Source organism: Muntiacus reevesi, chromosome 1, assembly GCF_963930625.1.
Source record: "Muntiacus reevesi chromosome 1, mMunRee1.1, whole genome shotgun sequence".
Classification (NCBI taxonomy): Eukaryota; Metazoa; Chordata; class Mammalia; order Artiodactyla; family Cervidae; genus Muntiacus; species Muntiacus reevesi.
In genome coordinates, this window is record NC_089249.1 from 218900888 (window position 1) to 218924310 (window position 23423).

Below are 23423 nucleotides of genomic sequence, written 5' to 3' on the forward strand. Positions count from 1 at the left end.
CTTGTACATTCTGCATGGGAAGGCAAAATCTTAACCACTGGACCACCTGGGAAGTCCCAGAAATCAAGTTTAATAATACGTCTTTACAGGTTGTTGTGATGAACACATGAGGTAATGCACTGCAAAACATTTAGAATTCATTCATGTACTGTTTATTCGATACTATTTCTTAGTCAGTCATCCATTTTATTAGTTTTTTCAAAATAATTCTATAAATTGCTTAACCAAACTGATTTTACTGGTCTTGGTATATGTTGTGTATATGGAGAGTGGAGAAAAAGAGAACAAAGATACTAAAACACAAACACTAAACTAAATAGATGTTTAGGATTTTTTAACGAAGTAAATATGGAAGATAATGATATTTTTCTTTTCATAGGTGAATGTATTAATGGTAATATGTAAAGATAAAAAGATAGGTAAAATATTAAAAAAAAAACTAAATTAGAATTTGTATAAAAAATATAGAATAAGTGTAACACAAAGTGGAGTTTGAAATAAGACTAAAACTACAGATTAATTGGAGTTGAGAACTGGTGGACAGTATGTCAGAAGTTTGGAGAAGGCAACGGCACCCACTCCAGTACTCTTGCCTGGAAAATCCTATGGACGGAGAAGCCTGGTAGGCTGCAGTCCATGGGGTCGCTAAGAGTTGGATATGACTGAGCGACTTCCCTTTCACTTTTCACTTTCATGCATTGGAGGAGGAAATGGCAACCCACTCCAGTGTTCTTGTCTGGAGGATCCCAGGGACGGGGGAGCCTGGTGGGCTGCCATCTATGGGGTCGCACAGAGTCGGACACGACTGAAGCAACTTAGCAGCAGCAGCAGCAGCGTGTAATGTAGCAACTAATAAAAGCAGAAAATCTTTGGTCTTCCCAGGTGGTGCTAATGGTAAAGAACCTGCATGACAATGCAGGAGATGCAAGAAACATGAGTTTGATCCTTGGGTCGGGAAGAACCCCTGGGGTAGGAAATGACAACCCACTTCCAACATTCTTGTCTGGAAAATTCCATGGACAGAGGAGCCTGGAGGGTGACAGTCCAGAGGTCGCAAAGAGTCAGACACGACTCAGCACAATGAACCTTTAGTTTTGTTAGACATCTCTTCTAAAGATCTCAAAACATAGATGTACTTCTTTCAGTAACTGGATAAATATTTTATTAAATCTAGAAATAAGCACACCAAGAAACCAACTTTTGTGGAAGTTACATTAGGACCATTCTGGAAGGGGAAGGGCAGATGATCATTGATTTAGTTCAGTGAGTAGAAAAGTATGATTTTTTATTTTGCAATGTTATTCTGAAATGTATTCCCCTAAAGATGACTGAATCTACATTTATAAAGCAAAAACTCACTGATTCAACTCCATCTTTATTCCAAATATTGATCAAGCACTTCCCAAGGTGTGATTTTATCCAACTCTTCCATACAAACCTGTCAAGCATATACTATTATTGTGCGACTCATATCTTTGAGAATTTGACTAGCACAATATTTTGTCAAAGAATGCTTTGTCTTCAGGGAAACACACACACACACACACAAATTAATGCTTTGAATTGGTGAACTAATTCAAGTTTACTTTTGATCAAATTAAATTGGTTAATTACCAAAAGAACATTCAAGGCAAAAACTGATTGGAAAGCCATTTTTTCCCTCTTTTTAAATCAGTACAGTTAGTTTTCCAAATCGTTATCAAAGACACAATTGTGCCCCTAAACAAAGTAACTACTCTTCTCTTAGATGCATTATTCTTTTTTAAGTCTAACAGGAAATCTTAATAATAAAAAAAATATTGTTTGAATATTCTTCTTTAGTTGAAACATTGAAGTTGCTTCTATAGATACTTATATAGTAGAAACCTGGAATTATGTAATCAAGATGTTATTTATGCAATTTTAACAAGTCATGGTAACTTGGATCTCCTTTAATACTTTTATTCATCCACAGATTATACAAATGCTAACTTCACACATGTGTGTTATTTACAATTCCATTTCCATAACCCTGCATCCTTCCTCCACCTGGAATCTGGATGCTTTCATTCATTCAAAATTCTTTGATTCTTCATAAGGCAATTAAAAAATTTACTTCATCAACAACTCAGCTTAAAAAGTTTTCTTTGGTATCTAAATTTCTGTGGGACCTGTTTCTGACAACTACATCCACTATATGGATAAATATAGAGGTGTGTGTTAGTAACTACTGATTTTCAAGCCTCACAATGTTTTTCAAAGGCATATATAAAATAATAATATATAATACAGTATGCAATAACAAAAAATATAACATTATATATTGCATAATATGTAATATCTGATAATACATAACAATTACAGAGATTATATAATATATAATACTATATGATAATATGTAATATTATGTAACAATATATTATATATAGTAATATAATATATAATTACTTTATCCATTATCCATAGCTTTAAAAAACACACAGTATATATATAGATTATGATATAATATTGGGTATTAATCATTGGATATATTTTATTCAATAATTTTATATACCTTTGTAAAACATTATGGGAACTTGAAAGGCAGAAATAATAATATATTTATTTTTAGACTCCAATGATGTTTCCTAAATGTTTGAAATATTGAATATTTTTGTTCCTAAAAAAAAATTAAAAAGACACTATGGTCCTGCAGACTATCTCATGCTCATATTTGACCTCAGGAATAATACTTTATTCACAATAAGCAAATTGGAGCATAAAAACAGATGCTATGAAGAAAATAAATAGGAAAGAATGGATTAGCAGTGAGAATGATCATGCTAAGTGCCAAACATAGTTCTTGTCAAAGAACAGGAACATAGTAAGTTTGCAGAAATTAGTCAGTGAAAAAATACGTTTTATACACAATTATAAATTCTTCTTTTTGGTCAGAATACCTGGCTTTTTGTTTTTATTATCTTTTCTATAATCAGTCTTACCTGCTTTTGTATTGGTCATTCAAGAGAAATAGTAATATTATGGATATCTACATTACCTAATTGAGCTACTTATAATGAACAACGGGGGCAAGCTATATACACTATTTCTGCCTGATATGTGAAGAAATTTACAGAAAGGTGACAAAACTGGTCTAAAATCAGTCTACTATAAGGACAGAACAACTATTACTTCTATTACCAGTGTGCATTCAATTCTTTAGCGATTCTTCATATGGTTTGCAAAGCTCATCAGCTTATTTCTTTGGATTCAACAACCATCAAGATCAAAGTAAACCAGGTACAATGGTACACTCAGAATTTTGAGAAATAGTTGACTTTAAACTTTTCTGTATTGGTCTGATTCCACAGGGCACATTAGATCCTGGTAATAACCGTGCTGTCTGCTAGTTTGCATATATCGGTACTGGTACTGTCCCATGTGCTATGTGCTCAGTCACTCAGTCATCTCTGACTCTTTTGTGACTACATGGTCTATAGCCTGCAAAGCTCCTCAGTCCATGGAATTTTCCAAGCAAGAATACTGGAGTGCATTGCCATTTCCTATTCCAGGGGATCTTCCCGGCTCAGGGATAGAACCACAGTCTCCTGCATTGGCAGATTTTCTACAGAGCCATCAGGGAAACCCACTGTCTTGCATATAATGAAACACTCATTCCAGTGTTATGCAAACACAAGGATTCACCAAATTAATAAGGCCCCCTGGCCTATCAGGAACAAGTTCATCTTATTTGATGAACCATAATTTAAATCAATGCATTAGTGCCTGAAAATGGCTAGAATAGAAGCATATTTCAATGATATGAAAATATTTAGTTTTAAATCCAGACATCACTGGCCAAGAAAACAGCTTAATTATACTGTGGTGCAAGTGACTGACACCAGATTTCTATCATCTGGATAAGAAGTGATGGGAAGGAGTGATGAGTCAGGCAGAGGTCCAAGTGAAGGAAGGAGTCAGTTCCAGCAGAGAGCACAGTGGAAGCAAGCAGAAGTGCCAGAGGCAAGTTTTCTCTTTTCCTGTGGCTTCTCCTGGACATTCTGCTTGATTCTAACTCATTTAGAATCTGAGACTATCAGGTCAAAATGGAATCTCAATGTCATTGTGTCCAAACTCCTTCATTAGGAAAATGAGGAAACATTGAGCTTGATTACACAACTTCACTGACTCTCAAGACAAACTTAGGACATAGGCATAATTTTCTTAAATGTTGAGAAAACTATGGTTAGTGTTTAAGTAATGTGAATATTATTAGCTGTGCTGAAACCAGCCACCCTAAGGCCCCACTCCTAAGACATCCAAAGTACATTATTTCAATCATTCTCACTAAGTGAATATTAGAGTAAACCAGGAAAAGAAAAAAAGTGAAAGTGTTAGTTGCTCAGTCATGTCCAACTCTATGCAAATCCATGGACTGTAGTCTATCAGGCTCCTCTGTCCAGGCAACAATATTGGAGTGGGTATCCATTCCCTTTTCTAGGGGATCTTTCCAAGCCAGGTAGCGAACCTGAGTCTCCCGCATTGCAGGTAGATTCTTTTACCTTCTGAGCCACCATGGAAGCCCAAATCAGGAAAAGAACAACACGCTTACTCTAGCAACTCTTATAGCAGAGGTGGCTTGGATCATGCTGGAGAGCAGACAAAAGCTAATCCGAATAAGTCAGTTTTCTCTGTCTCTCTTTGAAAGACACTGTCACTTTCATGGAGATCAAGGAACCCTTCCTATACTTCTAGTCTTGGACCAGATGAGCAGTCCTTAGACATCCCAATCTTTCTTCCACAAAGATAAGTTGTAGTATGCTTTGTTTCTTATTAACCATTATAAGTTGAATTGTATCCCCTCCAAAATTCATATGTTGAAATCCTAACTCCAGTACTCCAATTGTGACTTAGTTTGGAGACTGGATCTTTAGAGACAATTGAGTTAAAATGAGGTCATTGTGGTGGGCTCTAATGCAATATGACTTCTGTTTTTATAAGAAGGGGAATACAAAAATACCCAGAGGAAAGTCCACTGACATTCTCCAAAATTTATTCTTTTTCTCCTTCATGTCTTTATACTGTAATAAAAATATTAGAAAAGCAAAATTCTTAAATTGGTTCTTGAAATAACTTTTAAAATATTTTATTATTTAAAAAGTAAGATTATAATGGGCTTTCCAGGTGGCTGAGTGGTGCAGAATCCATCTGCCAAGTAGTAGACACAGGTTTGATCCCTGGGTCTAGAAAATCCCCTGGAGAAGGAGATGGCAACCCAGTTCAGTATTGTTGCCTGGGAAATCCCACGGACAGAGGAGCCTGGTGGGCTGCAGTCCACGGGGTCACAAACAGTTGGAAACTACTTAGCACCCAAACAACAATGATAACAACAAAGATTATAATAATAACACCAATGTGTATTCATTCTAACTGTTGAAAAAAAATTTTTTTTCTCATTCCCAGAGATAACCACACTTATTTCATAAATGTTAGAGATTTTTTTAGGTCCTAAAAATCTTTTATACTGTGATATATTAAAAATTCATTTACTCTAATGGCACAAAAATTATATTATGAACAATAAAAGTTGTAGAGGTGACAGATTTACTCAAAAGAAAATTTAAATTGATGTTTAAAAAGTCAAATTTTAATGGGTCCCAGATTGCTTTTATAGCACTGCTATTGGTTAAATACAAACGTTTTGGGGGATCATTTCTTAAGTAACTCTTTCCTTTTATTTGAACCACGTAGGTAAACAGGTTGTCTCTTTCTCAAGTCAAAGCTTTTTGCTCCATACTCACTTTCCTGTTCTTACTAAAATGTTAGGTCCTGTTAACATATTGATGACACCTTCCAGGTGCAGTGAGAGTGATGTACCATCAGACTCTCAAGTATCACAAAGTCAATCTTCAGTACCGGTAGGTCCTAAAACAAGGCCAGTCATGTGCTAATATTTCAGGGCACTGTCCCACATGCTTTTCCTGGAACATGACTTAAAATTGTGACTTTAAAGATCATAGGCTAGCAAGATTTCTACTGGAAGAGAAGACTCGGAAACAGGACACAGTCATGCATTTAGCAGAGACCACTAGGTTAAATCCAGGCCACAGTGCTATTTGGAACATTAGTAAATGTTATGCTAAACTCAAGTTTATTTCTACTAAAAGCTTTGAAAATTTGACATCACAGTAACTGAAATCTCATAGGAAAACCCATAGCAATTCCATCACTACCAGCTCTTGACCTGCTAAGATATTTATAGTACCTGCTCAACCTCTGTGAGTGGTTCTGTTACAGCCATTTCAGTGCCCCCCACCCCTGCCGAAAACTCACAAACTGCACTGTACCTAGTGCAGCACATTTATTAATAGTACTTGTTGAGTGGATAATTACTGAATGAATATGATTATTTCACCTTTTGCATTAGTTTTCACAACTTGTTATTATGAATGTATATAACCATAGTATCTGAAAAAATATGCTTGTTCATTTATAATCTGTTATTGCTCAGACTTAACAGAGAAAGAGCAAAAGAAAAAAGAAAAAGAAAAGTTAGTGGGATCCATGAACTATGCAGAGGACCAGATTTACTTTTTACCATCTTTATGGACCAATCTGTGAGCGTGTGTTTTGCACTAACTATCACTAAGACCATATCCATCTTGAATATTCTCTGACTATTGCTTTTCATGATTTGGGAAGGAAATGACAAATGAGACAACTGTAACTGAATTTATTCTAAAGGGCTTCTCAGACGTGCCTGAACTGAGGCTCATTAGCACCGTCTTTTTCCTTTTCATCTATCTCTTTGCCCTCCTGGGAAACAGCTCCATCATTGCAGCTGTGAGCCAAGACAGCCACCTCCACATCCCCATGTATTTCTTCCTGAAGAATCTCTCTTTCTTGGACATGTGCTACACCACAGTCATCATCCCCAAGGCACTGATTAATTCACTCATGGGTTCAGAAGTCATCTCCTTTTGGGAATGTGTGGCTCAGCTCTTCTTATTTGTAACGCTATGTGCTTCTGAGTGCTTCCTGCTCACCTCTATGGCATATGACCGCTGTTTGGCCATCTACAAGCCTCTCCTTTATGGTGTCATTATGAGCAGAAAGCTGTGTACAGAGCTTGTGATAGTGGCCTGGTTGAGCGGAGCTCTCTATGCCATCTTTCACACCATCAACACCTTCTCCCTCCAGTTCTGTGGGCCTAATGTCATTGACCACTTTTTCTGTGACAGCTCCCCTATCATGAGACTCTCCTGCAGTGACTCCCACACCAACGAGGAAGTTGGATTTGTGGTGGGTGGGTGCACTATTCTTGGTGCCTTTGCCCTCACCATCATCTCCTATGTTCTCATCATTGCTACCATCGCTCGGACCCACTCTGCTGGTAGCCGTTGGAAGGCCTTTTCCACCTGCTCCTCTCATCTTACTACCATCATTCTATTTTATGTCACTGGAAGCATTGCTTACCTGAGACCTACTTCTCGTTACTTCCCCCTTCAAGGACGGCTAGTGTCTGTGTTTTACTCCATTCTAACACCTAGTCTTAATCCTGTTGTTTACTGTCTGAGAAACACAGACATGCAGGCGGCCCTAAAGAAACTATTTGTCCCATCCAAATAGGCATATTTTTCATATATTAAGCATATTTCTCTGAACATTAACCTAGATGAAACAGTTTTTTGAAACACATAATCTAGTAAAGTGAATAGTGAAGAAACAGAAAATGTGAACAGATTAATAACAAGTAGGGAGATTAAAGCAGTAATAAAAAGCCTTCCAACAAAGAAAAGCCTTATACCATTGGTTTCATTGGTGAAGAGTACCAAACACTTTAAGAACTAATGCCAACCCTTCTAAAACTCTTCTAAAAAAACTGATTATGGAATACTTGCAAACTAACTTTATGGGGCCAGAATTATCTTCACACCAAGGACAAAGACACTACAAGAAAATAAAACTGTATGAACTTGGATGAACATAGATGCAAAAATCTTCAACAAAATACTAGTAAACCTAACTCATCAGCACATTAAAGGGTCATACACCATGACTAAGTGAGATTTATCCTGGGATTCCAAGCAGCATATGCAAACCAATAAACATATTGCACTGCATTAATAGAAGTAACAGTAAAAGTGTATGATCACCTCTATAGATACAGGAAAAACATTTGACAAAATACAGTTTTTCATGATAAAAACTCCCAATAAACTGGGTATAGAGGGAACATATGTGAACATAATAAAGCCCATATATAGCAAATCCACAGCTAACATCATACTCAATGATGAAAACCTGACACCTTTTCTTCTATGATTAGGAAGAAGACAAGGGTGCCCACTTTCACCCCCTCCCTCTTATTAAACAAGCACTAGAACTCCACCCAGAGGAAATAGGCAAGAAAAAAAATATTTTATGTATACTTCACTACAATAAATAAATACATGAAAGAAAAAAACAACTACAAGAATTATTGTGATCCCAAAATAAACAATAGTTTCTGCTTCTCATGGATAATTTAAGCTATTTATGAATCTGAGATACTAATTATATATCCCCCACTATCCCTTTGAAACTCTATAAAGGAAGGAAAAAAGCAAATAATTGAATCAAGTTTACAGGAGAAAACTTCAGTTTTACAAGAGAATTGTGCTATAACTTTGTTTTGTTGATTTTATTATAATGAAGTAAACTTTTGCAAAAATTCTCTCCATTAGCTCTGTCATAATATAAATAGGCATTTACTTCTAACATTCAGTTCAGTTCAGTTCAGGCGCTCAGTCGTGTCCGACTCTTTGCGACCCCATGAACTGCAGCACGCCAGGCCTCCCTGTCCATCACCAACTGCCGGAGTTTACCCAAACTCATGTACATTGAGTTAGTGATGCCATCCAACCATTTCATCCTCTGTCGTCCTCTTCTCCTGCTACCCTCAATCTTTCCCGGCATCAGGGTATTACAAATGAGTCAGCTCTTTGCATCAGGTAGCCAAAGTATTGGAGTTTCAGCTTCAACATCAGTCCTTCCAATGAACACCCAGGACTGATCTCCTTTAGGATGAACTGGTTGGATCTCCTTGCAGTCCAAGGGACTCTCAAGAGTCTTCTCCAACACCACAGTTCAAAAACACCAATTCTTCAGCGCTCAGCTTTCTTCATAGTCCAACTCTCATATCCATACAAGACTACTGGAAAAACCATAGCCTTGACTAGACGGGCCTTTGTTGTCAAAGTAAAATGTCTCTGCTTTTTAATATGCTGTCTAGGTTGGTCATAACTTTCCTTCCAAGGAGTAAGCGTCTTTTCATTTCATGGCTGCAATCACCATCTGCACTGATTTTGGAGCCCCCAAAAATAAAGTCAGCCACCGTTTCCACTGTTTCCCCATCTATTTCCCATGAAGTGATGGGACCGGATGCCACGATCTTTGTTTTTTGAATGTTGAGTTTTAAGCCAACTTTTTCACTCACCTCTTCAACTTTCATCAAGAGGCTTTTTAGTTGTTCACTTTCTGCCATAAGGGTGGTGTCATCTGCATATCTGAGGTTATTGATATTTCTCCCAGCAATTTTTATTCCAGCTTGTGCTTCCTCCAGCCCATTCTTATGATGTACTCTGCATATAAGTTAAATAAGCAAGGTGACAATATACAGCCTTGACAATACTCCTTTTCCTATTTGGAAACAGACTGTTGTTCCCTGTCCAGTTGCTTCCTGACCTGCATACAGGTTTCTCAAGAGGCAGGTCAGGTGGTTTGGTATTCCTATCTCTTGAAGAATTTTCCACAGTTTATTGTGATCCATACAGTCAAAAGCTTTGGCATAGTCAATAAAGCAGAAATAGATATTTTTCTGGGACTCTCCTGCTTTTTCAATGATCCAGCAGATGCTGGCAATTTGATCTCTGGTTATTCTGCCTTTTCTAAATCCAGCTTGAACAACTGGAAGTTCATGGTGCATGTATTGCTGAAGCCTGACTTGGAGAATTTTGAGCATTACTTTACTAGCATGTGAGATAAGTGCAATTGTGCAGTAGTTTGAGCATTCTTTGGCATTGCCTTTCTTTGGGAATGAAAACTGACCTTTTCCAGTCCTGTGGCCTCTGGTGAGTTTTCCAAATTTGCTGGTATATTAGGTGCAGAACTTTCACAGCATCAGCTTTTAGGATTTGAAATAACTCAACTGGAATTCCATCACCTCCACTAGCTTTGTTCATAGTGATGCTTCCTAAGGCCCACTTGACTTCACATTCCAGGATGTCTGGCTCTAGGTGAGTAATCATATCATCGTGATTCTTTGGGTCGTGAAGATCTATTTTATACAGTTCTTCTGTGTATTCTTGCCATCTCTCTTAATATCTTCTGTTTCTGTTAGGTCCATACCATTTCTGTCCTTTATTGAGCCCATCTTTGCATGAAAGTTTCCTTTGGCACATAGTTATAGAGGTTGGTCCAGCTTCTGCTTGTACAAATATATCAAATAATATTTGCTATCAATAGTAAGATAGGTTTAAGGATTTGACCTAAATTGGCAGAAGCCATCTAAATGAAAATTTTGTGAAATCTTTATGCAAGTAAGCTAGTTCTATAATTCTATCCTAATGACTCCAACATGCACTTAACCATAATCAAAGGTGTTTACTAAAGTATTTTGTTGAAATAATGAAAACTGGAATTTATATGCTCATTCACAGAAGTTTAAACAAATTATGGTTCAGCTATACAGTTGATGAAGTGAAGTTGCTCAGTCGTGTCCGACTCTTTGCGAGTCCATGGACTGTAGCCCACCAGGCTCCTCTGTCCATGGAATTTTCCAGGCAAGAATACTGGAGTGGGTTGCCATTTCCTTCTCCAGGGGATCTTCCCAATCCAGAGATTGAACCCAGGTCTCCCGCATTGCAGGCAGACACTTTACCCTCTGAGCCACCAGGGAAGTGTTTCGCTCAGTCATGTCCCACTCTTTGGAGACTCCGTGGATTGTAGCCTGCCAGGCTCTTCTGTCAACGGGATTCCGCAGGCAAGAATACTGGAGTGGGTTGCCATTCCCTTCTCCAGAGGATCTTCCAGACCCAGGGATCCAACCTGGGTCTCAAGCATTGCAGGCGGACTCTTTACCATCTGAACCACCAGGGAAGCTGGCCAAGCGCGCACAGGGAGCTGGGCGTGGGTGGCGGGCGGCAGGGCGGCAGCAACCCACGAAGAGAGGAAGAGGGAGGCGATCACTGGTAGCCGACTGACCCGCCTCACCAAGGAGGGCGCACCTACCCACGCCTGGTCCACTCGAGGCGCAGAGCATCACAGCGGCGGCGTGGAGGAACGAGGGGGCGTCCCCCGTGGCAGGCACCCTGCCCCGGCGGCCCGGGAGCGGGTCGGGGGACACCCGCCTGTCGCGTCGGGACCTGCAGATGGGCTCTCGCTTTCTCCCGCACAGGGGCGGTCGGCGCGTGCACGCGGCAGGTCCACGACGGCTGGCGGGGACCCAACCCGCGCTAGGGAGCGGCCGGAGCAGGGCGCTGCGGGGCATGGCGCTCCCCCTGGCCCAGCACTAAATGACGTCGGCGGACAGGCTTCGGCGTCGGGCAATGGAGCGGGGCCGCGGCGGCTCGCGAAGCGAACCGCACCGGGCGCGGCCCTGGGGGTCGGCGGACGGACTGACGGAGAAAGGGACCCACGGGGTGCAGCCAGGTAGGCCGGCGTCGCGAAGACGTGGCGGCGTAGTAGAAGCGGCTGTTGGGTGGGGCTGCCGCGCGCCATCGCGAGGAGCCCTGGGACGTTCAAAACGAGTCGCCATCGCGAGTCGGCCGCCCGGGCACGCCACGGGGTCTCACCGCCAGAGGCCCCCAGCACAGGGGCGGTCCCGCGGCACCCAGGACGCCGACTGGCCTCCCCAGCCACCAGGGGAGCCCTTGCGGGTCTCTCGACCACCACCGCCAACACCCAAAGTCGCAGCCGGCGCGGGAGAACGCTCCCAGGGCGCGTACCTGCGCCCCCACGTCCCTCACGCGCAACCCGGCGTCCCAGCGTTCCCCGCTCTTGAACGGAGGGCCCTCCGCCCCGGGGCGCCACAGGCGACGGAGGCCGGGGGACGACATCCAGGTGAGGCGTGGCCGGTTCGGTCCCAGACAGCGGAAGGGGGCGCGGGCGGTCACCCGTGCGGGACAGGGCAAGGGCCAGCTGCGACAGGGAGGGGCGGCAAGCACTCACCGCCAGGGCCGTGGCTCAGGGGCACAGGCGCTGTCCAGGGAACAGAGAGACCGAGGCACGGCCAGACCACCAGGAAAACGAGCGCGGGGTCCCACCGCCACACACACGAGGGCGCTTCGGCGACGCCTGGTAGGCCGGCCGGTCCCCGCCACCGCGGAGCTTCCCGCGACCCGGCTCCGCCGCCGGGGCGTCTTACCTGCGGCCCCAACGCGTGCCGCCGAGGGGCCCAGTCCACACAAATCATCCGTCAGTACTCGGCAGGTCCATCTTCCTCTAGTCCGACTCAAGACTCACGTCCTAGGGACAAGTTCTCCAGCGAGGCGGCCCAGTCCGTGCCCGCACACCAGCAGCGGCTGCGGCTCCTGGCGAGGGCAGGCTCTAGGGGCTTCAACCGCCGCGGGACCGGGGAGCAAGGACCCGGTGTCCGCGTCCTGGGCTCATCACGGGGTTAGCTGCCCGCACACAGCGCACGCGCGGTCTCACTTGCCAGCCGCCCCGTGGGCCCAGCGGGACCCTCCCCCAACTGGGAGTGAGGAGGCGTGGGCCCCGGATACTGTTAACAGACCTCTTAATTTAGGAATCACTTCATGGCAAATAAATGGGGGGGGGGGGGGAATGGAAACAGTGACAGACTTTATTTTCTTGGGCTCCAAAATCACTGCAGATGGCGACTGCAGCCTTGAAATTAAAAGACGCCTGCTCCTCGGAAGAAAAGCTGTGACCAGTCTATTGAAAAGTAGAGACGTTACTTTGCCGGCAGAGGTCCATCTAGTCAAAGCTATGGTTTTTCCAGTAGTCCTGTATGGATGCGGAGAAGGCAACGGCAACCCACTCCAGAATTCTTGCCTGGAAAATCCCTTGGACGGAGGAGCTTGGTAGGCTGCAGTCCATGGGGTCGCTAAGAGTTGGACACGACTGAGCGATTTCACGTTCACTTTTCACTGTCATGCATTGGAGAAGGAAATGGCAACCCACTCCAGTGTTCTTGCTTGAAGAGTCCAAGGGACGGGGGAGCCTGGTGGGCTGGTGTCTGTGGGGTCGCAGAGAGTCGGACACGACTGAAGTAACTTAGCAGCAGCAGCCATGTATGGATGTGACAGTGGGACCATAAAAAAAGCTGAGCACCAAAGAATTAATGCTTTTGAACTGTGGCGTTGGAGAAGACTCTTGAGAGTCCCTTGGACTGCAAGGAGATCAAAGCAGTCAATCCTAAAGGAAATCAGTCCTGAACATTCATTGGAAGGACTGATGCTGAGGCTGAGGCTCTAGTGCTTTGGCCGCTTGATGTGAAGAGCTGACCCATTAGAGAAGACCCTGATGCTGGGAAAGATTGAAGGCAGGAGGAGAAGGGGAGAGAGGAGGAGATGATTCATCACCAACTCCATGGACATGAGTTTGAGCAGGCTCCCGGAGTTGGTGATGGACAGGGAAATCTGGCCTGCTGCAGTCCATGGGGGTCGCAAAGAGTTGAACACAACTGAGTGACTCAACTGACTGACTGAACAGGCTTTTCCATGTTATTTCTTAACAGGGTATCCATCTCTGTTATCCAAAGATCTAAAAGGTGAGGGTAACATATAAATAAATTTAGGTTAAAATTTATTTTGTAAAGTACAACAGAAACCATGCGAAGGTCTAAAAAGAGATTACAGACCTTCCAAATAGTCAGTAAACAAACTAAAGAAAAAAAGAAAAAAGCAAACAGAAAAGTCCATGTAACTAAATTACTCTGAGTAAATGGGAAAAGTCTATCTCCAAAAGAAAATAGCATAGAGCTGAAAGAAGTTGCTATTTCATCATAACAGAATGGTTGAGTAGCCATGTGAACATCAGGATAGATGGCAAAACTGAGTTTTCCCTGTGTCATGTTTTATGTTTGTGTTTGATTTTTTCCCAACATTTTGTTTTGAAAAGTTACAAAATTATACAAAAATTGAAATTGTATGATGAACATCTGTGTACCCTTCACCTGTATTCACTAAACACACATAGAGAATGAAAGTATGAGTTGCTCAGTTGTGTCCAACTATTTGTGACCCCATGAACTGTAGCCCTTCAGTCCATGGAATTCTCCAGGGAATACTGGAGTGGATAGTCATTCCCTTCTCCAGAGAATCTTCCCCACCCAAGGATCTAACCCAGGTCTCCAGCATTGCAGGTAGATTCTTTACCATTTGAGTCACCAGGGAAGCCCCCAAAACATATAATATGCACATATATTTTTTGAAATATATATATCTGAATTTTTAAAATTAAAACCATTATTCTAGAAAATTGAGTTTGCAGTTAAAGGTTGAAATAAGTTTGAAATTCCATGCAATTTGAGTCTCAGTTCAGTTCAGTTCAGCCACTCAGTCGTGTCCAACTCTGTGATCCCATGGACTGCAGCATGCTAGGCCTCCCTGTCCATTGCCAACTCCCGGAGTGTACCCAAATTCACATCCATTGAGTCAGTGATACCAACCATCTCATCCTCTGTTGTCACCTTCTCCTCCTGCCTTCAATCTATCCCAGCATCAGGGTCTTCTCCAAGGATTCAATCAGGTGGCCAAAGTATTGGAGTTTCAGCTTCATTATCAGTCCTTCCAATGAATATTCAGGACTGAATTCCTTTAGGATGGATTGGTTGGATCTCCATGCAATCCAAGGGACTCTCAAGAGTCTTCTCCAGCGCCATAGTTCAAACACATGAATTCTTCAGCACTCAGCTTTTTGTAGTCCAGCTCTCACATCCATACATGACTACTGGAAAAACCATAGCTTTGACTAAGATGGACCTTTGTTGGCAGAGTAATGTCTCTGCTTTTCGATATGCTGTCTAGGTTGGTCATAGCTTTTCTTCCAAGGAGCAAGCGTCTTTTAATTTCATGGCTGCAGTCACCATCTGCAGTGATTTTGGAGCCCCCCAAAATAAAGTCTGACACTGTTTCCATTGTTCCCCATCTATTTGCCATGAAGGGATGGGACCAGATGCCATGATCTTAGTTTCCTGAATGTTGAGCCTCAAACCCAATGGTTATAATAAACAACTTTTCAGCTGGGTAGTCTTAGCACCATAAAAATATGTTTAATACATACATATTAAAACATATGTATTAAAATACATACATATTAAAATACATACATTAAATATACATGTATTATAAAACTGTATCTATCTCAAAAATGCAAATTATAGCAAGTAGATTGTATAATCATATTTTGCTGAAACGATTACTCTCATTACAGAAAAAATTCAGTAACATTAACTTTCTCACTTTTATCTGGCAGTTTAATTCCTGGAAAATATTTTATTTAATTGTATTCTAGACAATTATAAGAAACAAAATTTTTGCTCTTATGTATTGTAACTTCTTTTTCAACTTAGATTAAATTGGCTAGTTATGCATTAAGTGCCTGTTACTATTAATAAATGTCCATTATTATTAACAGGTGTCCATTTTTAGGTAGGTAATAGATGAGATCATGAAGAAGAAAAGTATATATTCTCCATAGTCCTTATTATTGTTTTATCCTCCCTAAGGAAGAAGAAGACACAATATAAACCATAGAATAAATTGCAGAATGCATGTTATATAGAGGTGGGTAAAAGTGTTAGTCATTCACTAGTGTCTGACTCTGCAACCCAATGGACTGTAGCCTGCCAGACTCCTCTGTCCGTGGAATTTTCCAGGCAAGAGTACTAGAGTAGGTTGCCATTCTCTTTTCCAGGAGATCTTCCCAATCCAGGGATCGAACCTGGGTCTCCTGCATTGCAGACAGATTCTTTACCCTCTGAGCTACTAGGGAGGTCCATAGACCTGAGTAGTTTACTTTAATTTACTGAGCTTTGGTGGTGGGTGGGGGGAAGGTGGGGGGCATGTTAGATCATTTACTTTCTTCTTAGTGAATGTTCATATGTGTAATGAGTTTGCTGAAAAGGCTAGAAAGTTGTATGTTAAATTCTAGACTTTTAAAACTGAGATAAAAAATAGGATGTTTGTAAAAATGTTAATATGGTGAGAATATATACACATGTTAAAAATTAGTTAAAACTAAATGCTAGATGGGTAAGATAAAGTGATAAATTTCAAATATCTTAAAATGAGTATTTTTATAGAGGTTTTAAATTGTTTAATTTCAGTCCTGAAAGTTGTGCATTCCCACACAAGTATATATCCAAAACCTCTCTATGGGAAATGCTGCTCTATCTAATCACTGTTTCTGACCTGTAGACATGAATGTATGTTCTCTAGAAACCTAGGTCCATGAGCCCTACAGGCAACAAAGATGTCACAAAGCAGATAAAACTTGGTAAAGGATATATTTTTAAAATTTCTTTAGTTTATTAGCTGTCACCTAATGAGTTAAAAATGGTTATAGAACTTCTCTAGCAATTTATCTTTAACAAAAAATCCTGTTTAAATGTAATTTTTCTTTGATATTGATATATAACTTAATTATAATTATAAATTTTCAATTATCTTAAGATGTAATAGTTTTAAGTGATTATTCCTGCTTAATTAACTAATTTTCTTTTTCTCTATATAGTGGAATCATCAAATAACTGCTAAAGAAAAAAGCTTATACACTTGATTACACCATATGCAAATACAGTAAGAAAGGTTGATTTCTGGGTAATTTCCAAACAAAGGCTAGTTTTAAGCCACTCATTTCTACTTCCAGTTCTCATTATTTGGCTGTTTATGATAAAAAACTGATTTTAACCTGGACTCTTCAAAAAAACTCATATGCTTATATTTATGCCAATTAATTTCACAAAGCAAGTGAGATTTTATTTTCTAAGAATTTTTTTGATTTTTTAATATACTACTACCAATCTCTTGGGTTAATAAGAAATGTTATAGAACCTCTTCCTCAGCAATGTATTATTAAAAAAATTATTTTCTAATCAGATGAGAAATACCTAAGCTTTAACTATGTTTGATTTAAGATATGTATTGTTCACATGAGTAAAAGTTTCTTCCCCTCATTAACAAATTCTGCATTCTATGTGCCAAGAACCTAAACTTGATTTAAAGTTATAAAGTACAAAATTTAGGAAAAATCTTATATTTTAAAAGATGCATGTTGATTATGTATCCTGATGTAGAACTACCTTATGTGTCTGTCAGGATGTTTTTGACTTACTTTTCATAATCGTCACTAAAAAAATTAGTCAAATTAGTAAGTGTGGGTATAAAGAAAAATGAGTACTTAGCATAGAAGTTAATATCTCAAGATACTACTTTTTTAATAAAGTATCTTCAAAAGTTTCATAAATTGAATATTATTTTAGAACTCTTAGCCTTATTAAGGTGTAGACTGAAACTGAACAGTGCCGTAGAATATTGAAAATTTGAGAATTTGAGAACTGACATGGTAGACGCTGTTGTTTTGATATTTTTCTTACTTATTAAACATCTTCTATTGATTGACTAACAGTATCCAGACACTGTAGTTATTATCAGAATTTTCTTTCCTAAATTTCATGATTTGAGAATTATTGAGAGTCTCTCTCTGTCTCGCTCTCTTTTTTTTTTCTCTCAAGCATGGTACAGATCTGGTGCTCCTTGTAGAAAGAGAAAAAACATCTCCCAAAGTTTCTCAAAGATTCTTATTTAAATATTGCATGGGAAAAAAAAAACATGGCAGAAAGTAATTTCATTTCACATGTATAAATAAATCATTGTGCATAAATTATATCATTTCTACTAATATATATTATCTCAGTAAGTAAATCATTAAGAATGTCCAGTAGGCAAAACAAATGTTGGGAAAGGGGGAACCACTGAAAATGACTTTTGCATTTTATTTTCTAATCAAGTTTTTCTGTTACACATATGATATAAAAAAAGTTAATTTCAAAGTGACAAAAAAAAAAAGTGATGAAAAATCCAGAGGTGTTGATTTGTAGATCTTCAACTAAAATCATTTTGTGTAAATATCGTAAACACTGATTATGTGGACTATTAATATCCATGCAGTTAAAATTAGAAAATTAAAGAATAATTAGTATGGCCAGTATGTTCAAGCATATATAATTCTGGAACCCCATATTTCTTTAAATATTCATATACACATAGTGATTTATTTAAATTTTAAGGAGAAAAAATATTATTAATGAATACATTTGTTTTGTGTTAGGCTCACATTCAGACACTCTCAGCCTGCATGCATGCTTAGTTGCTTCAGTCGTGTCCTACTCTCTATGGACTCTAACCTCCAGGCTCCTTTGTTCAAGGGGATTCTCCAGGCAAGAATTCTGGAGTGGGTTGTCATGCCCTCCTCCAGCAGATGTTCCCCACCCAGGTATCAAACTCATGTCTCTTATGTCTTTGACATTGAGAGGCGAGTTCTTTACCATTAGTACTACCTGGGAAACTCAGACCAGGTTTACTTTATATTATGTAGGCAAATTTAATTTTATTGAAGTATACTTTCTGTGGGCTTCCCTTGTGGCTCAGCTGGTAAAGAATCCACCTGCAATGCTGGAGACCTGGGTTCGATCCTTGGGTTGGGAAGATCCCATGGAGAAGGGAAAGGCTTCCCACTCCAGTATTTTGGCCTAGAGAATTCCATGGACTGTATAGTCTATGGGATCGCAAAGAGTCGGACACGACTGAGTGACTCACTTTCACTATACTGTCTGTGGAGAATACATGCTAATGTTGATATTTAAATTATTATGATTCTGAAGTTATGAAAACATCTCCATATTTATTTCTTACTTATAGAAACACTTTGTCAGAGGAAATTAAATGACACTCATTCCTTTGGGCTTCCCTGATGGCTCAGGCAGTAAAAAATATGCCCACAATGCAGGAGGCCTTTGTTCATTCCTTTCCTCAACAGTTATTTGGATGAATGTTCATATACAATATGTTTTCAAGTTTCTAGCATTTATTGAAATGTATATACCAAGGAATAATACACTACTTCTAACTGCAAGGTAGTTTATACTGAGATTGTGCATAAAATTGTACACATTAAGATAATATAGGCAAAATAAGGTAAATGTGCAAGGAGGTGTGGGAAGCACGTCTAGCTTCACTGAACTGTGAAATCCCAAACAGGTCCACAGTGGTTTAAAGGAAGGCAAATTTTGAATTTTTTTTTTAAAAATTTTCTCAGAGGGCTTCCTTTTGAAAATGAACAGAGAATGAATTTTCAAGAATTATAAAAACAGGAGATTTTTAAGTAGTAGTTATAGTAATCAAAGGACTTCCCCAGTGGCTCAGGGGTAAAGAATTCACTTGCAATACAGGAGCCATGAGAGATGTGGGTTTGATCCCTGGATCTGGAAGATCCTGTGGAGGAGGGCTTGGCAACTCATTCCAGTATTCTTGCCTGGAGAACCCCATGGATAGAGGAGCCTGAGGGGCTACAGTCCATAGCATCTCAAAGAGTTGGGCTCGCCTGAATGCACACACATAATAATCAAAATCTCTAATTAAAATATAATTTTAACATTACCCACAACTGCTCATCAACTATCATGTAAGAATTTCTCATTGCTTACCTCTTTGACTTTTCGCTTTAATCTGTTTTTGTTTGTTACATTTCCTCCAGAAAGACCACTGTAGACAGAGGAGATGGATGCCTACAATCAAACCACAGTGACTCATTTTATCCTCATAGGGCTTTCTGATCGCCCCGAGGTGCGCTACCCTCTCTTTGTGGTCTTTACCATCATCTATCAGGTCACCGTGGGGGGGAATGGGGCCATTCTCTTGGCCATTGGAACTGAGAAAAAACTGCACACACCCATGTATTACTTTTTGGCAAATCTGTCCCTCTTAGACATATCCTGCCCATCAGTTACTGTCCCCAAGATGCTGGAGAACCTCTTGACAGAGAAGCACAGCATTTCCTATATTGGGTGTGCTTTGCAGCTTTATTTTCTGGTGGCCCTTGTGGGAACTGAAGTCTTCCTTCTCTCTGTCATGGCTTATGACAGGTATGTGGCCATCTGTTTCCCTCTTCGCTACACCCTCATCATTACCAAGGTTCGCTGTGTTCAGCTGACTGCTGGGACTTGGGTAGCAGGGTTTCTCAATTCCCTCCTTCATACAGTGTCCACATTCCGCCTTTCTTTCTGCAAGTCCAACCAAGTTAACCAGTACTACTGTGACATCCCCCCAGTGCTGGTCCTCTCGTGCTCATCCACCTATGTGGCAGAAATGCTTATTTTAGTGGAAGGAGGTATCCTGGGGATCAGCTCCTTTCTGGTCACTTTTATCTCATACTTCTACATTGTATCTACCATCCTAAAGATTCAGTCTGCAGGGGGGAAGCATAAAGCCTTTTCCACATGTGCTTCCCACCTTCTGGTGGTTTGTTTATTTGGTGGCACGACAGTATTTACCTATGTACGCCCCTATTCCAGTCAACACTTCCCAGCAAGAGATAGACTCATCTCCATGTTATATGGAATTATTACTCCAATGTTAAACCCCATGATCTACAGCTTGAGAAATTCAGAGGTGAAAGGAGCAGTCAGAAGGGTCTTATGTCATAGAGTATATTCACTGAAAGTATAATATTCAAAGCAAACGACTCAAAGCTCAATTTATGATGATTTCATAGAAATAATTCATAGAATAATTTTCAATTAAGGTGAGTGTATATGGAATGCAAACTTGTCTACACATAGAAATTTTTATACATATATATGTATAGCATTAGTTATGTCTATCTATGAGTCACTATCTTCATGAACTAGAAACGTTAATTTTATCATCCAAAAGTTGATATTTTCTGAAAGGAAGCAGGGAACTGTTAACAATTACACTCATGTAACAGGTATAAACTGAACCTGTCTAAGTTAACTTAGATCTATTACCATATTCATATCTATATATTGTATTTTTATCTTTTTTGAATCTATATTTATGTATAAATGGTAACTATGCTTCTTTCTTTTATTTGATAGACTACTTATGACATTTATCCTTAGTGTTTTCATTTCATTCTTCCTCCTCTTCAATTGTAGCTTCCACTTATTCTGTATTTCTCTGTTTCTCTGTTTTCCCATGAGCCTTTCCATTCTCAGTTCTGCCTGTGCCTTCTAGGAGTGCACTTAGTTTTTTCTGTCTCTGATTTAGATATTTAATTCAGCTCACTGTATTATTCTCATCTTAGGATCAACATGGTCATTTACATAGACACACAGACACACACACAAGCACATCTATTAGCTACCTTGTATTTTATTATAAATTTTACTCTGCTTCTTAGACTGAAATTCATGAAACTAGACTTTGCATTGCCTTAAATTCTAGTACTTTTATTCCATTTGCTTAGAGAGCTATAGTTTCTGACTGTAGATAGCACATCATTTTCAGTGCATTCCCTTTTCTTGTCACATGTAGAGTAGGAGTATTTCCTACTGTTTTTAAATCAGAAGTCATGTATAATTTTCTTAGTAATTTTCCCTATCCTGGATAACCTGAGAGCTTTTGAAATTTAGTCTCCAGTCTGGTGATCACAATTAGTATGTCACAAAATCTCTGCATTTCTGATTCTCTTTTCACTCTGCCACATAAGTGTCTTCTAGCTTTCTCTTATCTGGATTCTGTCTTTCTATTAATCCCTAAGTGATGTGATAGCATCACTAATAAGGTAGTCTTACAAAGCTCAAAAAACATATATCACTTCCTTTTCTGGAATGTCATTGATTTCTTAGTCATTTTCAAAATTATGCCAAATATAGCCTGATTATTTGTATTTATGCCGCTTGAAATAGAGTAAAACACATTGAGATAACATTGTTTGGAATTAATTACATTTTCTAAGATTCAGCAGTGACCTGATATACATCTTCCACAACTTACAAGGCTGTTAATATTTGTGGTGGGTCAACTATATGTTACTTAATTTTAGAACAAGTGAGAAAATTCATGCATACCTGAAATAAGAAATGAAGTAATAAATTACTTAACCATTATAAATTTAAGGCTTGTTTTGTTTCTTAGTCCTCATTTTATTCTATATCTCCAAGTTTACATGTGGTATGAAATAACAAAGTTTTCATCATATAGCAACAGAATGCATAGGATTTGTTAAGATATTCATTTAAAATTGAATAAAACATTGAGAATTCAACAAGTGGTTCATTTTACAATCATATAACCAAATATTTATTTTATATTTTGCCACTTACTTGAGTACAATATTGTTTAAAGATACTGGGGTTATATCTCTGTTAGTAAATCTGGAAATGATTTCTATCCTGTTGAAAACAATGGGTCTCTCATCAATTTGCCGTGAATCAGACTTTAACCAATAGTGGAAACAGTTGTTGAAAATTTTTTAAAAAGTGAAAAAAGTTCTGGAATTTTCTATGCTCATTTAACAAAAAATTGTAGTTTGAGTTTCTTCTTATTAAGTGAAGAAAACAATGTTCTTAAAGTACAAGTAAAACCCTAGACTTTGTCTTTATATTCCTTTGTAATATTTTGGATGAATTGTATAGTACCCAAGATCTTAAAATCGCAAGATATTGAAACCAATAAGCAAGGTGTAAAGAAAACCCTCAGAATGGGAGAAAATAACAGCAAATTAAAAAACTGACAAGGAATTAATTTCCAAAATATACAATCAACTCATACAACTCAATACTAGAAAAGCAACCCAATTCAAAAGTGGGGGAAAGACCTAAACAGACATTTCTCCAAAGAAGACATACAGATGGCTAACAAACACGTGAAAAGATGCTCAACATCACTCATTAAGTCTATCAAAAAGTCTACAAACAAATGCTGGAGAAGGTGTGGAGAAAAGGGAACATTCTTGCACTGTCAGTGGGAATGTAAATTGATAGAGCCACTATGGAGGACGGTATGGAGATTCCTTAAAAAAAACTAGGAATAAAACCACCATATGACCCAGCAATCCCACTCCTAGGCTTATATCCTGAGGAAACCAAAATTGAAAGAGACACATGTATCCCATCATTCATTGCAACACTGTTTACAGTAGCTAGGACATGGAAGCAAACTAGATGTCCATCAACAGATGAGTGGATACAGAAGTTGTGGTATATATACACAATGGAATATTACTCAGCCATAAGAAGAAACGCATTCGAATCAGTTCTAATGAGGTGAATGAACATAGAACCTATTATACAGAATGAAGTGAGTCAGAAAGAAAGATAAATACCATATTCTAACACATATATACAGAATCTAGAAAAATGGTATTGAAGAATTTATTTATAGGGCAACAATGGAGAAACAGACATAGAGAATAGACTTGTGGACATGGGGAGA

General features: G+C 39.4%; 2 protein-coding genes across 2 annotated transcripts; both read left to right on the forward strand.

The window, feature by feature from the left end:
• The first annotated feature begins 6663 nt into the window (after nucleotides 1–6663).
• LOC136157522 (olfactory receptor 5T3-like) lies at nucleotides 6664–7587 on the forward strand. The gene has a single exon (XM_065919383.1). It carries the CDS (start codon nucleotides 6664–6666, stop codon nucleotides 7585–7587), a length of 924 nt encoding a protein of 307 aa, XP_065775455.1.
• Nucleotides 7588–19742: 12155 nt separating this feature from the next.
• Nucleotides 19743–20690, forward strand: LOC136157532 (olfactory receptor 5V1-like). Its single transcript, XM_065919393.1, has one exon. It carries the CDS (start codon nucleotides 19743–19745, stop codon nucleotides 20688–20690), a length of 948 nt encoding a protein of 315 aa, XP_065775465.1.
• Nucleotides 20691–23423: the final 2733 nt, after the last annotated feature.